Here is an 18,588-nt window from a genome sequence, read left to right as displayed (position 1 = left end):
AGCTGCACAGGCTATGGTTTTCTCCAAGCTGGACCTAAAATCTGGCTACCATCAGATTAGGGTCAAGGCTGAAGATGTTCCCAAAACAGCTTTCCAGACACATGAGGGTCACTATGAGTTCCTAGTTATGACGTTCGAGTTGACAAACGCACCCGCAACTTTTCAATCGCTGATAAATGATATCTTCAGGGAGTATTTAAGGCAATTTGTATTGGGGTTTTTTTATGATATATTGGTTTATAGTAAGAGTTTAAAGCAACACACAAAGCACTTACATTGTGTTTTAAAAGTGTTGGCAGAAAATCAGTTGCTTGCTAACAGGAAAAAGTGCTTGTTCGGGCAGCCGGAGGTTGAATATTTAGGCCACGTCATTTCCCAACAAAGTGTGTCAGCTGATCACGCTAAGGTGCAAGCGATGGTAGATTGACCTACTCCTACAACAATGAAGGAATTGAGAGGTTTCTTGGGGCTCACGGGATATTATTGACGCTTCGTGAAAGACTACGGCAAGATGGCAAGACCCTTAACTGAACGGTTAAAGAAGAATAATTTTTATTGGGATGTGGCAGCCGAGCAACCCTTCCTACAGCTGAAGGCAAAGATGATTTCCCTGCCCGTTCTGGCCTTGTCGGATTTTGGAAAACCTTTTATGGTAGAGGCAAATGCTTCGAGGGAAGGCATGGGGGCTATTTTAATGCAGGATCACCAACCCATTGCTTATTTCAGTCAAGCTTTCAGTCAGTTAGGAAGGACGAAATCAGTTTATGAGCAGGAATTGATGGCCATAGTCTTTGCGATGCAAAAATGGAGACATTATCTTTTAGGGAAGAAATTTGAGGTTTGGACTGATCAAAAGAGCCTCAAATACTTGATGGAACAGCGATTGGTGAGCCCCGAATATCAGAGATGGATGGTAAAACTAATGGGATTTCAATTTGAGATTCATTATAGGCTGGGATTGGAGAATAAGCCAGCTGATGGGTTATCACGCATCAACCATACAGCAGCCTTCATGGCTTTGACAGTACCAAAAGTAATCCAACTGGATCAATTGGCCCAAGAAGTAGAAACAGGTGATAGGGTGCAGCGAATGATCAAGGATCGGCAAACGGATCTTGCTTCCCAACCCAATTTCCAGTGGGTGGGCAGCCAACTGTTATATAAAGGGAGGTTGTATTTACCGAAATGGTCCTCTCTCATTCCATTGGTACTACATGAGAGACATGATGGCAGTCTCGGGGGTCATTCAGGGTTCTTGAAGACTTACAAGCGAGTGGCGGCAAGTGTTTATTGGCAAGGGATGAAGAAGGACATCCATACGTATGTGAGTGATTGTTCTATTTGCCAACAGAATAAATATTCAACATTGACACCTGGAGGATTACTGCAACCTCTTCCTATCCCTAATCAAGTTTGGGATGATATTGCTATGGACTTCATTGAGGGGTTACCAAGATCGAGCAAAATGGATTTCATATTGGTTGTAGTAGACCAGCTAAGTAAATATGGGCACTTCATCGGACTGAAACATCCATTTACTGTAGGGGAAGTGGCTAGAATTTTTGTTAAGGAAGTCATAAGGTTACATGACCTCCCAAGGTCCACTGTATCGGATAGGGACAAAATTTTCATGAGCAGATTTTGGGAGGAATTGTTCTGTCTCCAAAGTACGAAACTAAATCGAAGCACCGCCTATCACCCACAAACCAATGGGCAAACAGAGGTACTGAATCGGACTTTGGAAGTATACTTGTGCTGTTTAGCTTCCTCTCAACTGAAATCATGGTCCATGTGGCTGCCTTGGGCTGAACTATGGTATAACACGTCCTACCATACAGCTTCAAGGAAGACCCCATTTCAGGTGATGTATGGCAGAGAACCTCCAGTCTTGGTGAGGTTTGAAAGAGGGACCACACCAGTGTCGATGGTGGAGCAACAACTGGTTGAAAGAGATAAGATTTTGGATGACTTGAAGACACAATTGTTGAGGGCCCAATCTGTGATGAAGAGAGGAGTCGACAAGAAGAGAAGAAAGGTAAAATTCAAGGCGGGGGATTTGGTCTACCTGAAATTGAGGCCATATCGCTAGAAATCACTAGTTGGTTGCTCCAATGAGAAGTTAGCTCCTAGGTTTTATGTTCCTTTTGAAGTTGAAAAGGAGGTAGGACTGGTCGCTTACAAATTGACACTACCCACCCATTGCAACATCCACCCCATCTTCCACATGTCCCAATTACATGAGGCAAGAGGGGCGTTGAAGGCTAGTGTGGAAGTCCCCAGCCAGCTGAGTGCAGATTTAGAGCTGTTCGTGGAGCCCGATGCAGTCCTGGGGGTTCGATCGGGAATAGGAAGCAATCTACAAGGCATGGATGTTTTAATTCAATGGAAGGGGCTGCCCCCTTTAGAAGCAACATGGGAACCATTCGACCTCATTCAGCAACAATTTCCATATTTCCACCTTGAGGACAAGGTGAAAGTTAGGGGGGGTGATAATGATAAGCCGTCCATTGGACCTACCAGAGGCGGCCTAAGGGACAAGAGCAGGGGGGTAAAAGGAGTGGGGCTCGCATAACAGCAAGCGAGGGCTGAGGGTAGCAAGGGAAAACTGTTGGTTTGTGTGAAACAAAGCAGCATGTGCTGCCAGAGGCAGTTATGCTGAGTAGAACAGGATATAAATAAGGGGAAGAGAGAGAGGGTTGCGCTGGTTTTTGTAAGAGAATTTGGGAGAGAGAGGGCCTCTCAAATGCCCTGGGTCACCCTTGCCTCTGTCACCTAGAGGGAAGACTCTAAATCAAGGAGAAGAGAAAATCCAAGATAAGTTGGTGTCACCTACTACATGCTGTCAAGCCCTTGAATTAGGGCTAGCAATTTTAGTAATTACAGAATGTAAGAATGAGGGAGAGAGATAGAAACAGAGAGAAAAGAAAGTGATAGGAAGAGAGAAGGAGAAAAAGAGAATTATGACCAGTATTATTCATTGGATGCCTTTCCATCTTGCCAAAGGTCTCTATTATAGACCCTCTAGCTGTTATCAACCCTCTAACTAACCTAACAGCCATGCTAGCTGTTGTACAAGTTAGTTATTCCCTTTTCCCGCCTAACCTCTTAAACCTTTTCCGTTAGCCCTCCTAACAGCTTATACCTAAACTAATTTCCCCAATTACAAACATACCCCTAGGGTCGTGACGCATGCCAAAACAGACAAAACAAGGCTACAAAAATCTAAGCCATTAGGCAATGAAGAAGCAGATGGCTTACACTCTTCATTGTCCTTGCACAAAAAAAACACCAAAAACCACAATTTCTCTCCAAGAGTTATCACTGATAATAATGAGAAGTGGCCTAGACAAAGAACCCCTATCTAGAAGAGATCAAATTCCAAATCATCTTATAATGAAAAATGGTCTACCATGCAAAAAGCATACTGTACAATAGACAACGAGAAATTGATCCCCCCACCCCCAAATAAACATCAAAACTGTTAACCCTCCCCTCTACCCTAACAAATGATGGTCCAAGAGCATGACAAAAACAAAGAGGAGAAAATAATGCATCGAAGGATAAAGGGGGATATTTATCAAGACTTTGTTCTTAGCCCTTGTCAACTGAGATCACAAAATTCTATACCACCACCGAGATCACATACTTCAGAAATATTTAGATCTGAAATAGTGACCGTTAAACAAACCTGCTCGCATTCTTTTCTCGAAAAGCAATATACTATCCCAGATTCCTTATTTGGATATGAATATTGTATAAACTCAGCAATTTCATCAATAACAATCCTTCCAACAGATGATTTTTCTCGTACCTGCAGTGTAAGTAATGTGGCTTTAGCCTTCCAAATATTCACTAGAAGAAGGAATAAAAACTGAAACACAAATTTATAATAATCAAAATACCATATAGAAAAGGTTTGGTCTGTTCACTGTGCTAACAAATTTAATGCATTTTGGAATGTGCAGCATCTCTATCAGATCTGCTTGGACTTTCTTAGTAGCCGTTGCCTGGGAAATAAACAAATCATATTTTTTCTAAAATAATATTGATCACAGCAATAACCAGAGGTGGTAAACTACTGCTATAAACTCAAACTGTATATGAAGGAAAATTAAGTAAAAGAACATACTGTCAAAGCAACAACTGGAACGTTAGGAAACTGAATCTTTAAAATACCAAGATTCTTGTAGTCTGGACGAAAATCATGGCCCCACTGACTGCAACAATGTGCCTCCTACAGAGTACCCAGACATTAACCATAATCAAGACAACAATTTTATGTATAGCTATGTCAAGGAATGTGATCATGATAATGGAATTTAGGTTCAGTTACATATAGTCAGAAATGAAAGAAACCCAGAATCAAGACAAAACTCAAAAGGTTTTTATTGATCAAAAATAGGAGAATGTCTGATAGGAAGTTTCTTCAAGCACGTAGCAATCTACAACTTTTGGGCAAACCAAAAAAACTGTCACCACTCTCCAGAAAGATATGGCTAAACTGCAATTCGTTTTGATAAAAATCAACGAACTATAATACGTTAAGGATGAACATTGTGGATATCAACTCATGTGGTGCTGTAGCCTACACATCCAGTACCAACATTTGCAGCACTTTTGAAGCATGGGACACAAAGGCAATGACAAGCATTTACATGAACATATTTTGGAACTGGAAAAAATAGAAGAGAACCTCATTCTGATCAGAGACAAAATGAATACTCCTCGGGAGATTGGTGACTTTGGAACATATAGATTCCCTACTGGCATAAATTTTCAAATTAAGTCCTACAATAAATGCAAGATTCATTGAGGCAACAATGAATTTGTAGGATAACCAAACCACAGGTTTGAGCTACTGGAGGTAACACCTAAATTAAGTTATTATGCTCTTTCAACAGCCAGTGAATCAATGATGCTATAATGGAATGGTGGATTGGGAACTGATAAACCAGTAAACGCCAACAATCCAACCATTTATGATTCTAGGTTGTAACCCACATAGATAAGCCTAGTCAACGAACTACTAGTAAGTAATTCGACAGTGATTTTTGTCCTCCGCTCAACTAAAGTCACTTACACTACAAAAGCTGATAACAGGTGTCAAAAAACCAGGAAAAACTTCCAATGTATTATCAACTTAGCCAAACACAACATATATACAGAGAGGTTGCCAAGTTTAGGATATCTCCTAAGTTGGATACCTTCCTAAGTTAGCCTAAATGAGTTAGGCAACTCTCTAACTTAGCAATCTTCCTTAAACAAATTAGGAAGCTGCTTACAAGAAATAGAAGAAAATGAAAGAAACAAATTAGGAAGCTGCTTACAAGAAATAGAAGAAAATAAAAGATTCTAATCTACAATTTACAATCAATCAACCAAGAAAAGGAAATAATATCAGGACAAATCAACTCATTTGCTAACACTCCCCCTCAAGATGGAGAGTGTATGTCATACATTCCCATCTTGCTGAGGATCTTGTGAAAAACACCACCCGATAAGCCTTTGGTAAAGACATCAGCAAGCTGTCCACCAGTAGGAATGAAAGGAGTACAAATTAAGCCATTGTCAAGCTTCTCTTTAATGAAGTGTCGATCCACCTCAACATGTTTAGTCCTATCATGTTGAACCGGGTTGTGAGCAATGTTAATGGCCGATTTGTTGTCACAATATAATCTCATAGGAGCTGTCCATCGAATCCGTAAGTCATCTAAAATAATCTTGAGCCATAATAACTCACAAATTCCCAATGCCATAGATCGAAACTCAGCTTCAGCACTAGACCTTGCCACCACATTTTGTTTCTTACTACGCCAAGTAACAAGATTGCCACCTAGAAATGTGCAAAAACCGGAGGTGGACCGCCTATCAACAAGGGAACCAGCATAGTCGGCATCCGTGTAGGCTTCCAAAGACATAGGGCCACCCGTCTTAAATACAATACCTTTACCAGGAGCACTCTTAAGGTAATGAAGAATACGATGCACAGCTTTAAGATGACCCTCCTTTGGACTATGCATAAATTGACTTGCTACTCCCACAACATATGCAATATCCGGCCGAGTATGAGAGAGATAGATTAGCCTTCCTACTAACCGTTGGTAAGACTCTTTATCAACAACACCTCCCTCCATGTCTTCACCAATTCGATGATTTTGCTCAATTGGAGTATCAAGAACCCTGCAGCCTAGCATACTGGTTTCTTGCAAGAGATCTAACACATATTTATGTTGAGAAATGAAAATACCTTTCTTAGACCTAGCCACTTCAATGCCCAAAAAATACTTTAGGTTCCCAAGCTCCTTTATTTCAAATTCCTGAGTCAAACACTTCTTCAATGCTACAATTCCATCTTGATCATCACCTGTCACAATTATATCATCCACATATACTAGCAAAGCAGTTAGTTTACCAGTTGGAGAGTGGTGAATAAACAATGTGTGATCCCCTTGACTTTGCTTATAGCCCAAGCCAAACATTACTTTGGCAAATCTCCCAAACCAAGCTCTTGGTGATTGTTTCAATCCATAGAGAGCTTTGTTCAAGCGGTATGCTAAGTTTTTTCCTTGATTAGGAAACCCAAATCCAGGAGGAACCTCCATATAAATCTCTTCCTCTAAGTCACCATGTAAAAAACGCATTTTTAACATCATATTGATACAAAGGCCAGTTTAAAGTGGCTGCCAATGATAATAGAACCCGAACAGTGTTCATTTTGGCCACCGGAGCAAATGTTTCAAGATAATCCACACCATATGTTTGGGTATAACCTTTGGCCACCAACCTAGCTTTGTACCTTTCTAAAGAGCCATCTGATTTGTATTTGACAGTGAAAACCCATCTACATCCCACTGGTTTCTTGCCTTTAGGAAGTTCTACCAGATTCCAAGTATGGTTCTTTTCAAGAGCATTCATCTCAACTCTCATGGCTTCCTTCCAATTCTCACTGCTTAAAGCTTCAGATAGGTTTTTTGGAATTGGTATGGAAGAGACATTGGTTAAGAAGGCCTTGTAAGCTGGGGACAGATTAGAATAACTGAGAAACAAGTGTAATGGATGCTGGGTGCAGGCTTGAGTTCCCTTCCTTAGGGCAATTGGGACATCTAGATCATCTAAATTGAGTGTAGATGGCTGATGGTCAACTGGAAGAGATGCTGGTGAAGTAGGTTTAGCTTCAGGAGAAGATGGAATAGAATTCTGGTGGGAGTCAGATACTGGACTGCACTGATCAGGACTTAAGTTAGATAATTCAGCATGCTTAGATGGAAGTTCTGGGGCTCTCTTTCTTGTATACACTTTCAGAGGTTTAGAATGTGACTGAATAGTTTCTCTTACATCGATATTAGCACAATCCTGAGGATTAGGACAAGCTGAAAGAGTGGAGGAACATCTAGGACAGGCTGAAGAGGAACATGGAAGAGTAGGAAGATATAACTCCTTTGCATTTCCACCTAAGAAATCAGTCTCCCCATGAGTGTAGAAATTCTGGAAATATGACTGATCTTCCACAAATTTAACATCAGCTGAGACAAAGAATTTTTTGGATGGAGGATGGAAACATTTATAACCCTTTTGAGTAGGAGAATAGCCAACAAAGACACATTTGAGGGCCCTCGGATCCAATTTTCCCCTATGAGGAGAATGGTTATGAATAAAAACTAAGCTGCCAAACACTTTAGGACACAAATCTGTGGGAACAAAGTTTGGAAATCCTTGAGTAAGAAGTTGAATTGGACTTTTGAGACCAAGGTTTCTTGAAGGAAGCCTATTGATAAGATAAGCTGCAGTTAGAACAGCCTCTCCCCAATAGTGTTTAGGCACATTATTATGAAACAACAATGCTCTTGTAACTGTTAATAAGTGACCATTCTTCCTCTCAGCTAGCCCATTTTGCTGGGGAGTATAAACACATGATGATTCATGGATCACACCTCTCTCTTGAAAGAAATGAGAGAGAGTTTGATTGAAAAAATCCTTGGCATTGTCGGTTCTCACTCTTTTAATTTCAACACCAAATTGGTTTTTAATCATGGTGTAGAAATTTTGAAAAATGGAACAAACATCTTATTTGTTTTTAAGAAGGTATAACCACATTACACGGGTACAATCATCAACAAATAACACAAACCACCTTGCACCCGAAATGTTAGGGATAGGAGAAGGACCCCATATGTCACTATGAATTAAATTGAAAGGAAGAACACTTCGAGTATTATTAAGAGGAAATGAAGCTCTTTTATGCTTAGCAAATTGACAAATATCACATTGAAATTCCCTACTATCTAATCCCTTGAACAAAGAGGGATACATAGATTGAAGAACCACAAATGATGGATGCCCTAAGCGAAAATGATGAAGCCATAGGGTATCCTTATTGGATTTAGCTAAAAAAGACATAGGAGGAACATATTTCAGTTTACTAAATTCTTTAAGATAGTATAGCCCCTCTTTCACCTTAGCATGCCCAATCATCTTCCTCGAGTCCCTTTCCTGAAATTCACAAGAGGTTGGAGAGAAGATAGCAAGGCAATTAGCATCTTGAGTCAGTTTTTTAATAGAGATGAGGTTGGTGTAAAGTTTAGGAATATGAAGAACATCTCTTAGGATCAAAAGATTGTTCACATTGATGTCCCCTATTCCAGCAACAGTAGTTAGGGATCCATCAGCCAGAACAATCTTTTTGGTGCTTGGACAAGGCTTGTAGGATAGGAATTTTTGGGAAGAATAGGTCATATGGTCGGTGGCACCAGTGTCAAGAACCCAATCTGGTTTAAAACCTAAATCTGAAACTTTTAAGCTGGAAGAATTGAGAGTAATACCTGTGAGAGCAAGATTTGAAGAACTTGCTCCTAGTTCCTTCTCAAGTGAGCCTAATAGGGTCCTCAACTTCTCAATTTCTTCTTGTTTCAGCCCCATAAACTCAGCTTGTTCAATGCCTTTGCCTTCCACTTGTTGTCGGCCATTGATCTCTCCCGATCCCAGCTAACTGTTAGCCATATATGACTGCCCATTAGGCTTAGATTGTGGATGTTGTCCTCCTCTGACTGGTTTTCCATGGAGCTTCCAGCATTTATCAACTGTGTGCCTCGGCTTTTTGCAAAAAGTGCACCACAAATTATCTCTATCTATGGTACTTCCATTTGAATCCACCTATCTTCTATCTTCTTTAATCCACCTTCCACAACCAGCCCCCTTTATAGTGAGTAATGCTGATCTCTCTAACTAATGATTCTCTAACATCACTCATCTCCTACCTTCTTCCCCTCGAATAATAGCAATAACTTCATTTAAAGAAGGTAGGTCAGATTTACCTAGGATTTGGATCCTAACAGCATCATACTCCAAGTTTAGCCCAGCTAAGAAGTCATAGATCCGTTCTTTCTCCACAAATCTCTTTTGAATGACTGCATCCTCGCTGCACTTCATCTGGATGCACTGATAGTGATCCAATTCTTGCCACAAAATCTGCAACAGATTAGAGTACTCAGTAACAGATCGGTTGCCTTGTTTTGTTGCTGCCACTTTTGTTCTGATTTCATAAATCTGTGCAGCATCATTGATTTTGGAGTAGGTAGTCCTCATAGCATCCCATATCTCCTTAGCCGTAGTTAGAAACATTACCGTATCGCTAATCTCTGGATTCATAGCGCTCCAAAGCCATGACATGACTAATGAGTCTTCTTCATCCCATGCAGCGTACGTGGGATCCTCCTTTTGAGGCCTGGTTCCCTCCAAGTGGCTCAATTTCCCCTTGCCTTTCAAGAAGGTCTTGATTAATTGAGACCACTTGAGATAATTTTTTCCGCTTAACCTATAAGCCGCTTGAATAATCGGAAGCTCTCCTCCAGTACTTATCCCATGGCTAGAACCCCCCGTAACAGCACCTGTGGCTGTGACTTCGATTGTACCTTCCGATTCTCCAACGTCGCCCATACTATGGTTGGAAGGAAAAAATGGATCAACGTATCTCGGTTACAAACAATCACCGAAACCCTATGGCTCTGATACCATGTCAAAAAACCAGGAAAAACTTCCAATGTATTATCAACTTAGCCGAACACAACATATATACAGAGAGGTTGCCAAGTTTAGGATATCTCCTAAGTTGGATACCTTCCTAAGTTAGCCTAAATGAGTTAGGCAACTCTCTAACTTAGCAATCTTCCTTAAACAAATTAGGAAGCTGCTTACAAGAAATAGAAGAAAATGAAAGAAACAAATTAGGAAGTTGCTTACAAGAAATAGAAGAAAATAAAAGATTCTAATCTACAATTTACAATCAATCAACCAAGAAAAGGAAATAATATCAGGACAAATCAACTCATTTGCTAACAACAGGAAACAGAACCTTAAAAGTGTAAACTTGGGAAAGGAAAATAAAGAGGAAATCCATATGGGTCATACCAATGGACACATGAGTTCCACCAAAAGTGTCACGTGATTGTAATGCATTTAAATTAGTTTGGTTGGATGCAAATGATCCTGGATCCCTATCAGATGGAGAAATCAGATGAATTGCTATTAGGAACTGCAAAATATAATGAAGTCTTCTTTTTGAATATAGAAAGTAGAAACTCTTTTAAGTGTATATTGTTAGTGTTAGTGCCTTAATGCTAGATTTAAATGACATCTGACATATGGATATTGGGACTAATGTGTCAATTCTCCAAAATTGACAAGGGTTTAATTTGGTATTTTCAAATTGAGAGAAGATACGAGAGAGAGAGAGAGAATAGCAGTAATATAGAGAGAAAATGAGAATATTCATTCATCACATGCCCAAATTTGTGGCGGTGGCCATGTATATATAGCCTACAGCTGGGAGTGTCTAACCGGAAATATACACCCAGAGAAGCATGGCTGCTCATAACAACTTCTGTAAAACCCTCATAGCATAAGAGAAATAATATTGACTATCCTATCCTTAGGAATGTGACAAAGAAACACCCCCCCCCCCCCCCCCCCCCGCGGAAACATTTCTTGTCCTCGAGAACTTACAAAAGTTGTGTGATCAAGGTGCAGGTGACTCCAATGCACCAAGACTTGGGTGAGGGGTATAGAATTTCAGTAGATGACTCTCTTTTTCAGCACTGCAAGTGGTTCCTCCCTTGTTACTGCATCCTCTTCCATGTAGGTTCAAGCTAGTTAATTCCGTAGGCCCCATGGATTTTTTTTAACATTGACACGTGGAAAACGGGATGAACCTTCACTCCTTCCGGTAGCTGCAACCTGTATGCTACCCTCCCGATCTTGGCCAAGATAGGAAAAGGCCCATAATACTTGGGTCTTAACTTTGAGCCACAGGACCCTTGGCCCATGCAGTTTGTTCATAACTTGTTGTGATCTCCTTCACCCAATCCAGCACAACAACCGAAATAGCTAGAAAACTCCCTTGTTCCTCCTTCGTTGGCAGTATATCTGCCACAGTGTTTTCCTTTCCTTTTCTGTATTCTATGGTATAGTCCAGCCCCAGCAGCTTAGTAACGCCTTTTTTTTTTTTGTAATTGAGCATGCAGCCTTTGTTGCAACAGGAACTTGAGGCTCTCATGGTCAGTTTTTATCACAAACTGGTTCCCTTCCAGATAGTATCTCCATTTGTCTACTGCCATTAACACTGCAATCAGTTCCTTGTCGTAAATGCTTAGTCCCAAATGCTTTGGGGCTAAAGCTTGACTAAGAAAAGCCAAGGGTCTTCCCTTTTGTACTAGCACTGCACCAACCCCTATTTCACATGCATCTATCTCCAAAACAAATGGCTTAGTAAAATCTAGTAGGGATAGTATAAGGGCCTGTGTCATGGTGTTCTTTAATGTGTGGAAGGCTGCCTCTACCCTTGGATTCCATCCAAAACTGTTTTAAGTAATTCAATTAATGGTTTGCCTATAACTCCGTAATCTTTGATGAATCTCCTATAATATCCTATTAAGCCTAAGAATCCTCTAAGGTCTTTGACCATGTTAGGTCTCGGCCACTCCATCACAACAATCTTGCTTGGGTCTATACTTACTCCTTCAGCAGTAATTACGTGGCCTAAATACTCCACCTTCCTCGGCAAAGGTACACTTAGATCGTTTTACATATAGTTGATTAGATCTGAGGATTTGGAAGGTTGTTTCTAAGTGGCTCAAATGTTGGTTAAGAGTTGGGTTGTATATGAGAATGTCATCAAAGAAGACAAGTATGAATTTTCTCGGATAGAGGTTAAAAATGTGGTTCATTAAGGTTTGGAAGGTGGCAAGGGCATTAGTTAAGCCGAATGGCATTACTAAAAACTCATATAGGCCTTGATGAGTCCTAAAGGTAGTCTTGGGAATATCTGTTGGACTCATTTGGATCTGGTGATGCCCTGATCTTAGGTCAATCTTGGAGAAAACAATGGCACCCACCAATTCATCTGGGAGATCCTCTATTATTAGAATTGGGAATTTGTTCTTAATGGTTAGGGAATTCAATTAGCGGTAGTCAACGCAAATCAGCCAAGAGGCATTTTTTTTTTTTTACTAGGAGAACAGGGGAAGTAAAAGGACTTTGACTCGACTTAATTATGGATTTGGTCAGCATTTCTTTGACCAGTCTTTCGATTTCAGCCTTTTGAAAAGGAGAGTACCTATAGGACCGAACATTAACAAGCTCCATATTGGGTTTCAAATGGATAGTGTGGTCAAGGAATCTGGTCGGCCGTAGGCTAAAAGGTTCAGCAAGCAAATCCTCAGACTTGATCAACAAGGAATGTAAAGGGTTACTAGGTTGTACCTCGTTGAGTGGATGTAAGGTGGCAGTCGTTTTAAGGCCAGAATCTCCTTCTATTGCTGCCTTTCCTCCTACATCTTCTTCCTCAATCCCCAACTCCATGGCATATAGGGAATGTAGCTGGGCAATGGCTGCTTCCCCATGCTGAAATAATTTCTGTATCCTTCACCCCATCACCATTTTACATTCACCCTCTTCCCAACTCCCTGTCAACATGATCCTCTTACCTGCCAACACACCATGAGGACACCCAACATATCTCAGGTACTTCCCAGACATCCAAACATCCAATGTTGTTTCTACACGCATTGAAACAGTCAACACTTTCAACAATAGGGAGATTCAAAATATCCATAAACACGTTATAGGTTGAAGAAATTAAATTCAGCAATGATGAATAATGATTTGTGAGTATTAATCCCTCCTAGAACTTCTAACTTGTTTACAATAATAATTATCTAAATAGATTGGAGGATTTCCTACTCAGAATTCATATGCCACAATTCAAATAACACTGTTTTCTCAACTATTTGGAATGTTTTCCAACATAAAAAATGTATGAAATTCACCCTAAGATTTTGTATAATGTAAAACAACAGCACTCACATTATAGGAAATAAAGTTATTATTATTGTATATATGAATATTTATTGACACATCAAGAATCTCTTGATGCTCTTCTTTTTGTTCTTTCTTTTTTTCTGACAAGCACCAACCATGCTAATGTCATGATTTTCTGAAGAAAGTTCCCAGTCTTAAACTTGGAAGGATAATTTTCCATTGTAATGGACTATGCATTACATGCAAGCACAAAGCAGAGAAGGAATATGGACTTGATGCTATGGAAACTATATGACAGCCACGCATAATTGATGCAACATAGACAGCAAAACCTTCGAGTGGATCGAAACATTAATGCGGGCAACAAGACAACTGAGAGAGACAATTAGGATCCTTTGATTAACAAATAAGAACCATATGTTCTACCATTATATAATAATAACAAATTACACTGATCTCCATCCAAATCTATACCATGAGTTGGGTTGAGAAGATCAGACACCAAAGGTAGTCATAGAAATATAAAGGCCCTTAACAGAGTCTACAACTGAGTCAAGGCCAAAACAGAGCAGATAAATGATCAAAGACTCATAGGAATTCAAACCAAATCTTGAACGCAATTTAAACCAAGCCCAACAAAGATGTTACCGCATACATCAATTGAAATAAGAGACAGACGACCGGCATGATGGCACTTCTCAAGTTTTGACATAAACCTCTTGCTCTTCGATATCTTTTCTGGAGTGACATACAAAATTTTCAGCTCTATTTCTCCCTTTTCAAGGGCCTTGTATATGAATTTTTCATCATCTTTAGCAGTTGTTGAGGTCAACATGGATGCTGGGATTCCCAAAGCAGTCAGCCCCATCACCTAAAGCAGAACTGTAATCAGAAAAGTTGTTTCATCTGGTATAGATGCTCAAAAAGGCAAATTTAATATGCATTGAAGCTCACCTGGTCTTGAATAAGCGAAAGTAAAGGACTGACAACGAGAGTAACCCCATCATGAAGAATAGCTGGAAGCTGGTAGCAAAGACTTTTCCCACCACCAGCAGCCATAATTACCAGTACATCTCTTCCGCTCATGATTGCATTTATTATCTGCTGAAGATTGAGCAATCATTAGAAACTACATCTACATAACAATAGCAATAGAGTTCTAAAACAATCATTACCATGTAAATGAATGACAAATATTTAATCAACATGCATAAAGAATATCATAGAAATGATGCCCACTAGAGAGAGAGAACAGCAACATAGCTAGCGTCAGGCAGAAGCTCTGACAAAGAAGGAACTCTCGGTATTCTTCGAGAATTCAATAGAGAAAGGGAATTGATAGAGAGAGAGAGAATTTAGAAAGAAGGACCATAAGACTTAGAGAGAGAGAGAGAGAATTTTCAATTTGAATCAATTCATTCATGCCTTCATTGAGTGAGATCAGCCTTTTTATACTGATCTCTCCACAATTCAAATGAAAAGAGCTTCCCACTCAAATGCCTCCCACCAACTATAACTGTCGCGCCTAACTACCGCTTACATGCACGGTTAGTTACCCCTTATTCCCTCAATTCCCAAATTACAAAAAAAGAATTAAAAGTAATTCGTGACACCTTCATCCCACCAGGTGGATGTGGCTACATGAAGTCTAACCCCACATTTTCTTATAACTCATATCAAAACATAATTTTGATAATAGATTCTTTAAGGCCCTTATAACTCATTTCATAGCTATGAGTCTCCCACCAAGCTTGTGTGGTCTTCCTCTACCTCTTTTGTTAAAAACGTATTCCATTCCATCCACTCTCCTTATAAAAGCTATTATTGGTCTTTTTCTCGCATGACTAAACATTTTTTACCATATCTCCAGCATCTTATCTTTAATAGGAGGCACTCCAACCTTATTATAAATAATCTCATTTTTTTTAAATTTATTGTTTCTTGTTTGGCCCCATATCTATCATAATATCCACATTTTTGTTGCACTCATATTTTGCAAATGTTGGTGCTTATTGCCTAGTGTTTTGTGCCATACAAAAAAGTGTCACAACCCCAAGGGTAGATTAGGTATAGGATATTACATGTATTGTCAGTGGTTGTACCTCACTACTTTGTTGGTTGTACCTTTACCTAGAAAGCCTATAAATGGGCTGCAACCTAGAGAATTAGGGATATGTGGAATGATAATCTGATTTCAGACTTTTCTCTCTACATTCCTCTTCAATTTCCTCTCTTCTTCCTCAATTCTCTCTATTTCTGCTCTGTCTCTCCCACCCTTTCCACTCTCTCTTCCCCATATTCTTCTCAAATTCCTTTCTAAACCCTAGCCAAATCCTAGGATCATGACATTTGGTACCAGAGCCGATCAATCCTCAACTATGATTCTTGCAATTCTTGCTCTAAGAAATTCAGGCAAATTCATTTTTGGTTGATTTCCCACGCTTCTCTACAAATTAATTTCCAACAATTCTTGTTTACGATTCCAAGAGCTGCCAACCTCCTTAGCATTTCTTGAGGACAAGAAATTTGTTAAGGGAGGGGGCATTGTCACAATTAGCTAACCGAGTTACAGAAATTTTGATTTTTTACTGCTATAACTTTTACTATTCTTTTACTATTGTAATTCTTGTTATTCCTTTACTGTTGTAATTCTATTAGTGAGTGTCAAAAAACCTTTACTGAAAATGTGAATTCCTTGATTAATTCTCCCTTGTGGGAGTAATATATATATATACAGAACTTCCTCTACCGATTAGGAAGTTTCTAAATGCAAGCAAGATTCTAATCCTAGAATAAGGAAAGAATACAAATCTGTAAGATACAATAACTATGGAAAGAATGACAATAAAAGATATACAACAGGAATAGGAAATAAATAAAAAAATCAATGATAGATTTAGGAATCAATCATTGGCACCAGATCTGGAACATATCCGTTGACACTCTCCCTCAAGCTTGAGAGTGGATATCATCCATTCCAAGCTTCTTGATAGTTCTTTGGCATACGGCTACAAGTAGTCCTTTGGTTAGAATATATGCTAGCTGATCACAAGAAGGTATATACGAAGTACAAATTAAGTTGTTATCCAACTTTTCCTTGATAAAGTGCTTGTCTACTTCAACATGCTTAGTTCTGTCATGTTGAACTAGATTATGATCAATACTTATAGTTGATTTATTGTCACAATAGAGTCTATTAGGACCTGTCACTTCAATTTTCAGATCATCTAGAAGAATTTTCAACCAAAGTAGTTCACAAACACCTAGAGTAAATTGATCTAAACTCCGCCTCTGCACTAAACCAAGCTACAACATGTTTTTTGCTCCTCTAGGTCACAAGGTTGCCTCCTAGGAAAGTACAATAACCCAAAGTAGACCTCCAATCCCCCATTGAGCCAGCATAATCTGCATCTGTATAGGCCTCAATACTGATACCCTGACCTCTTTTAAACATAATTCCCTTCTCCGATGTTCCTTTTAAATAATGTACTATTCTGTAAACAGCTCCTAGATGGGTCTCTTTAGGCCCATGCATGAACTGGCTTACTACTCCTACTGTATAGGCAATATCTGGCCGAGTATAAACAACAACATATCCAGCCTTTATCCCACTATGTGGGGTCGGCTACATGAATTCTAGACTTCCATATATTTCTATCTTTTGTCATATCTTCATTGAGATCCATACACTTCATATCAAACTTTAATGTCTCCCTCAAAGTCTTCTTAGGTCTGCCTCTACCTCTTTTTTTTATTAATTGTTCCATTTCATCAACTCTCCTCACAGAAGCGTCTCTTGGTCTCCTTCTCACATGACCAAACCATCTTAGTCTAGTCTCTCTCATCTTCTCCTCTATTGGCACTACTCCTATCTTATTACAAATAACTTCATTTCTAATTTTATCTTTTCTTGTATGGCCGCACATCCATCTTAACATCCTCATCTCCGCTACACTCATCTTTTGCTCATGTTGGTATTTGACTGCCCAACATTCTGAACCATACAACAAAACTGGTCTTATAACTGTCCTATAGAATTTTCCTTTCAATTTTAATGGGATTTTACCATCACATAACACCCCTGATGCATTTCTCCATTTTAGCCAACCTGCCTTAATTCTATGTGTGACATCCTCGTGAATTTCTCCATCTTTTTGAATCACTAATCCCAAATATCGAAAATGGTCTTTTCTTTGTAAGATTTGGTCTTCCAATTTTATTATAACATCCTCCACTCTTGTATTCTTACTAAATTTACATTCCATATATTCTGTTTTCTTTCTACTTAATTTAAATCCCTTAGATTCTAAATTGTTTCTCCATAACTCAAGCTTAGTGTTTACTCCTTCTTTTGTTTCATCCACCAACACTATGTCGTCTGCAAATAGCATACACCATGGCACCTATGTCTGAATAGCTTTAGTGAGTTCATCCATTACTAAAGTAAATAAGTATTGACTTAGTGCAAAACCTTGATGCAATCCTATTGTAATTTTAAACGGTTCAGTATCCCCTCCGCATATTCTGACCCTTGTTTCTGCACCATGATATATGTCCTTAAAGGCTTGTATATAGGCTATTCGGACTCCTTTCTTCTCTAAAACCCTCCATAATACTTCTCTAGGGACCCCTTATCAACTGCCTTCTCCTCTAGGAACTCACCCAACTTGTGATTAGGCTTGATTGGAGTTGCAGTTGCCTTGCAACCTAACCACCCTGTCTCCTTTAGAAGATCCACAATATACTTTTGTTGGGAAATGAAGATACCTGCCCTAGAATGGGCAACTTCTATACCTAAGAAGTATTTTAACCACCTCAACTCTTTGATGTCAAATTCATGAATCAAACAGTCTCTAAGTTTTCTCCTTCCTTCTTCATCATTTCCCATGACTATAATGTCATCAACATAAACAATTAGCACCGTAACTCCCCTTGTGGTCGTGTGATGGATAAAAAGAGTATGGTCCCCTTGACTTGGTTTATATCAGAGTTTTAACATAACCTATGCAAACTGGCCAAACCAAGCCCTAGGAGACTGTTTAAGGCCATACAAAGCTTTGTTCAATTTGCATGCCATATTCCCCTGAGTGTTTGGGCAATACCTTAGTGGCAAATCCATGTACACCTCTTCTTTTAGATTCCCATGCAAAAAGGCATTTTTAACATCAAATTCGTGAAGTGACTAGCCTAAGTTTACAGCTAGGGACACAAGCACTCTTACAGTATTAAGCTTAGCAACCGGAGCAAATGTATCTAAATAATCCACCCCCATATACC

At 39.4% G+C, this 18,588-nt stretch overlaps 1 protein-coding gene across 8 annotated transcripts in view; it reads right to left on the bottom strand.

The window, feature by feature from the left end:
• Window positions 1-18,588, bottom strand: part of LOC127812977 (ATP-dependent DNA helicase Q-like 2) — a 93,680-nt gene that overhangs the window by 53,056 nt on the left and 22,036 nt on the right. For 6 of the 8 annotated variants that reach the window (XM_052353602.1, XM_052353603.1, XM_052353609.1 and 3 more), the window contains exons 3-7: window positions 14,266-14,415; window positions 13,967-14,182; window positions 4,130-4,234; window positions 3,903-4,007; window positions 3,689-3,811 (exon numbers count right to left, since the gene is read on the bottom strand). In XM_052353602.1, the coding sequence (XP_052209562.1) occupies window positions 3,689-3,811; window positions 3,903-4,007; window positions 4,130-4,234; window positions 13,967-14,182; window positions 14,266-14,415 (699 nt within the window). The remainder of the gene's footprint in view (window positions 1-3,688; window positions 3,812-3,902; window positions 4,008-4,129; window positions 4,235-13,966; window positions 14,183-14,265; window positions 14,416-18,588) is intronic. The other 2 variants (XM_052353604.1, XM_052353605.1) reach the window with 1 other exon arrangement.

The sequence above is a fragment of the Diospyros lotus genome, chromosome 11 (genome assembly GCF_014633365.1).
Source record: "Diospyros lotus cultivar Yz01 chromosome 11, ASM1463336v1, whole genome shotgun sequence".
Lineage (NCBI taxonomy): Eukaryota > Viridiplantae > Streptophyta > Magnoliopsida > Ericales > Ebenaceae > Diospyros > Diospyros lotus.
This window is presented reverse-complemented; position numbering and strand designations above follow the sequence as displayed.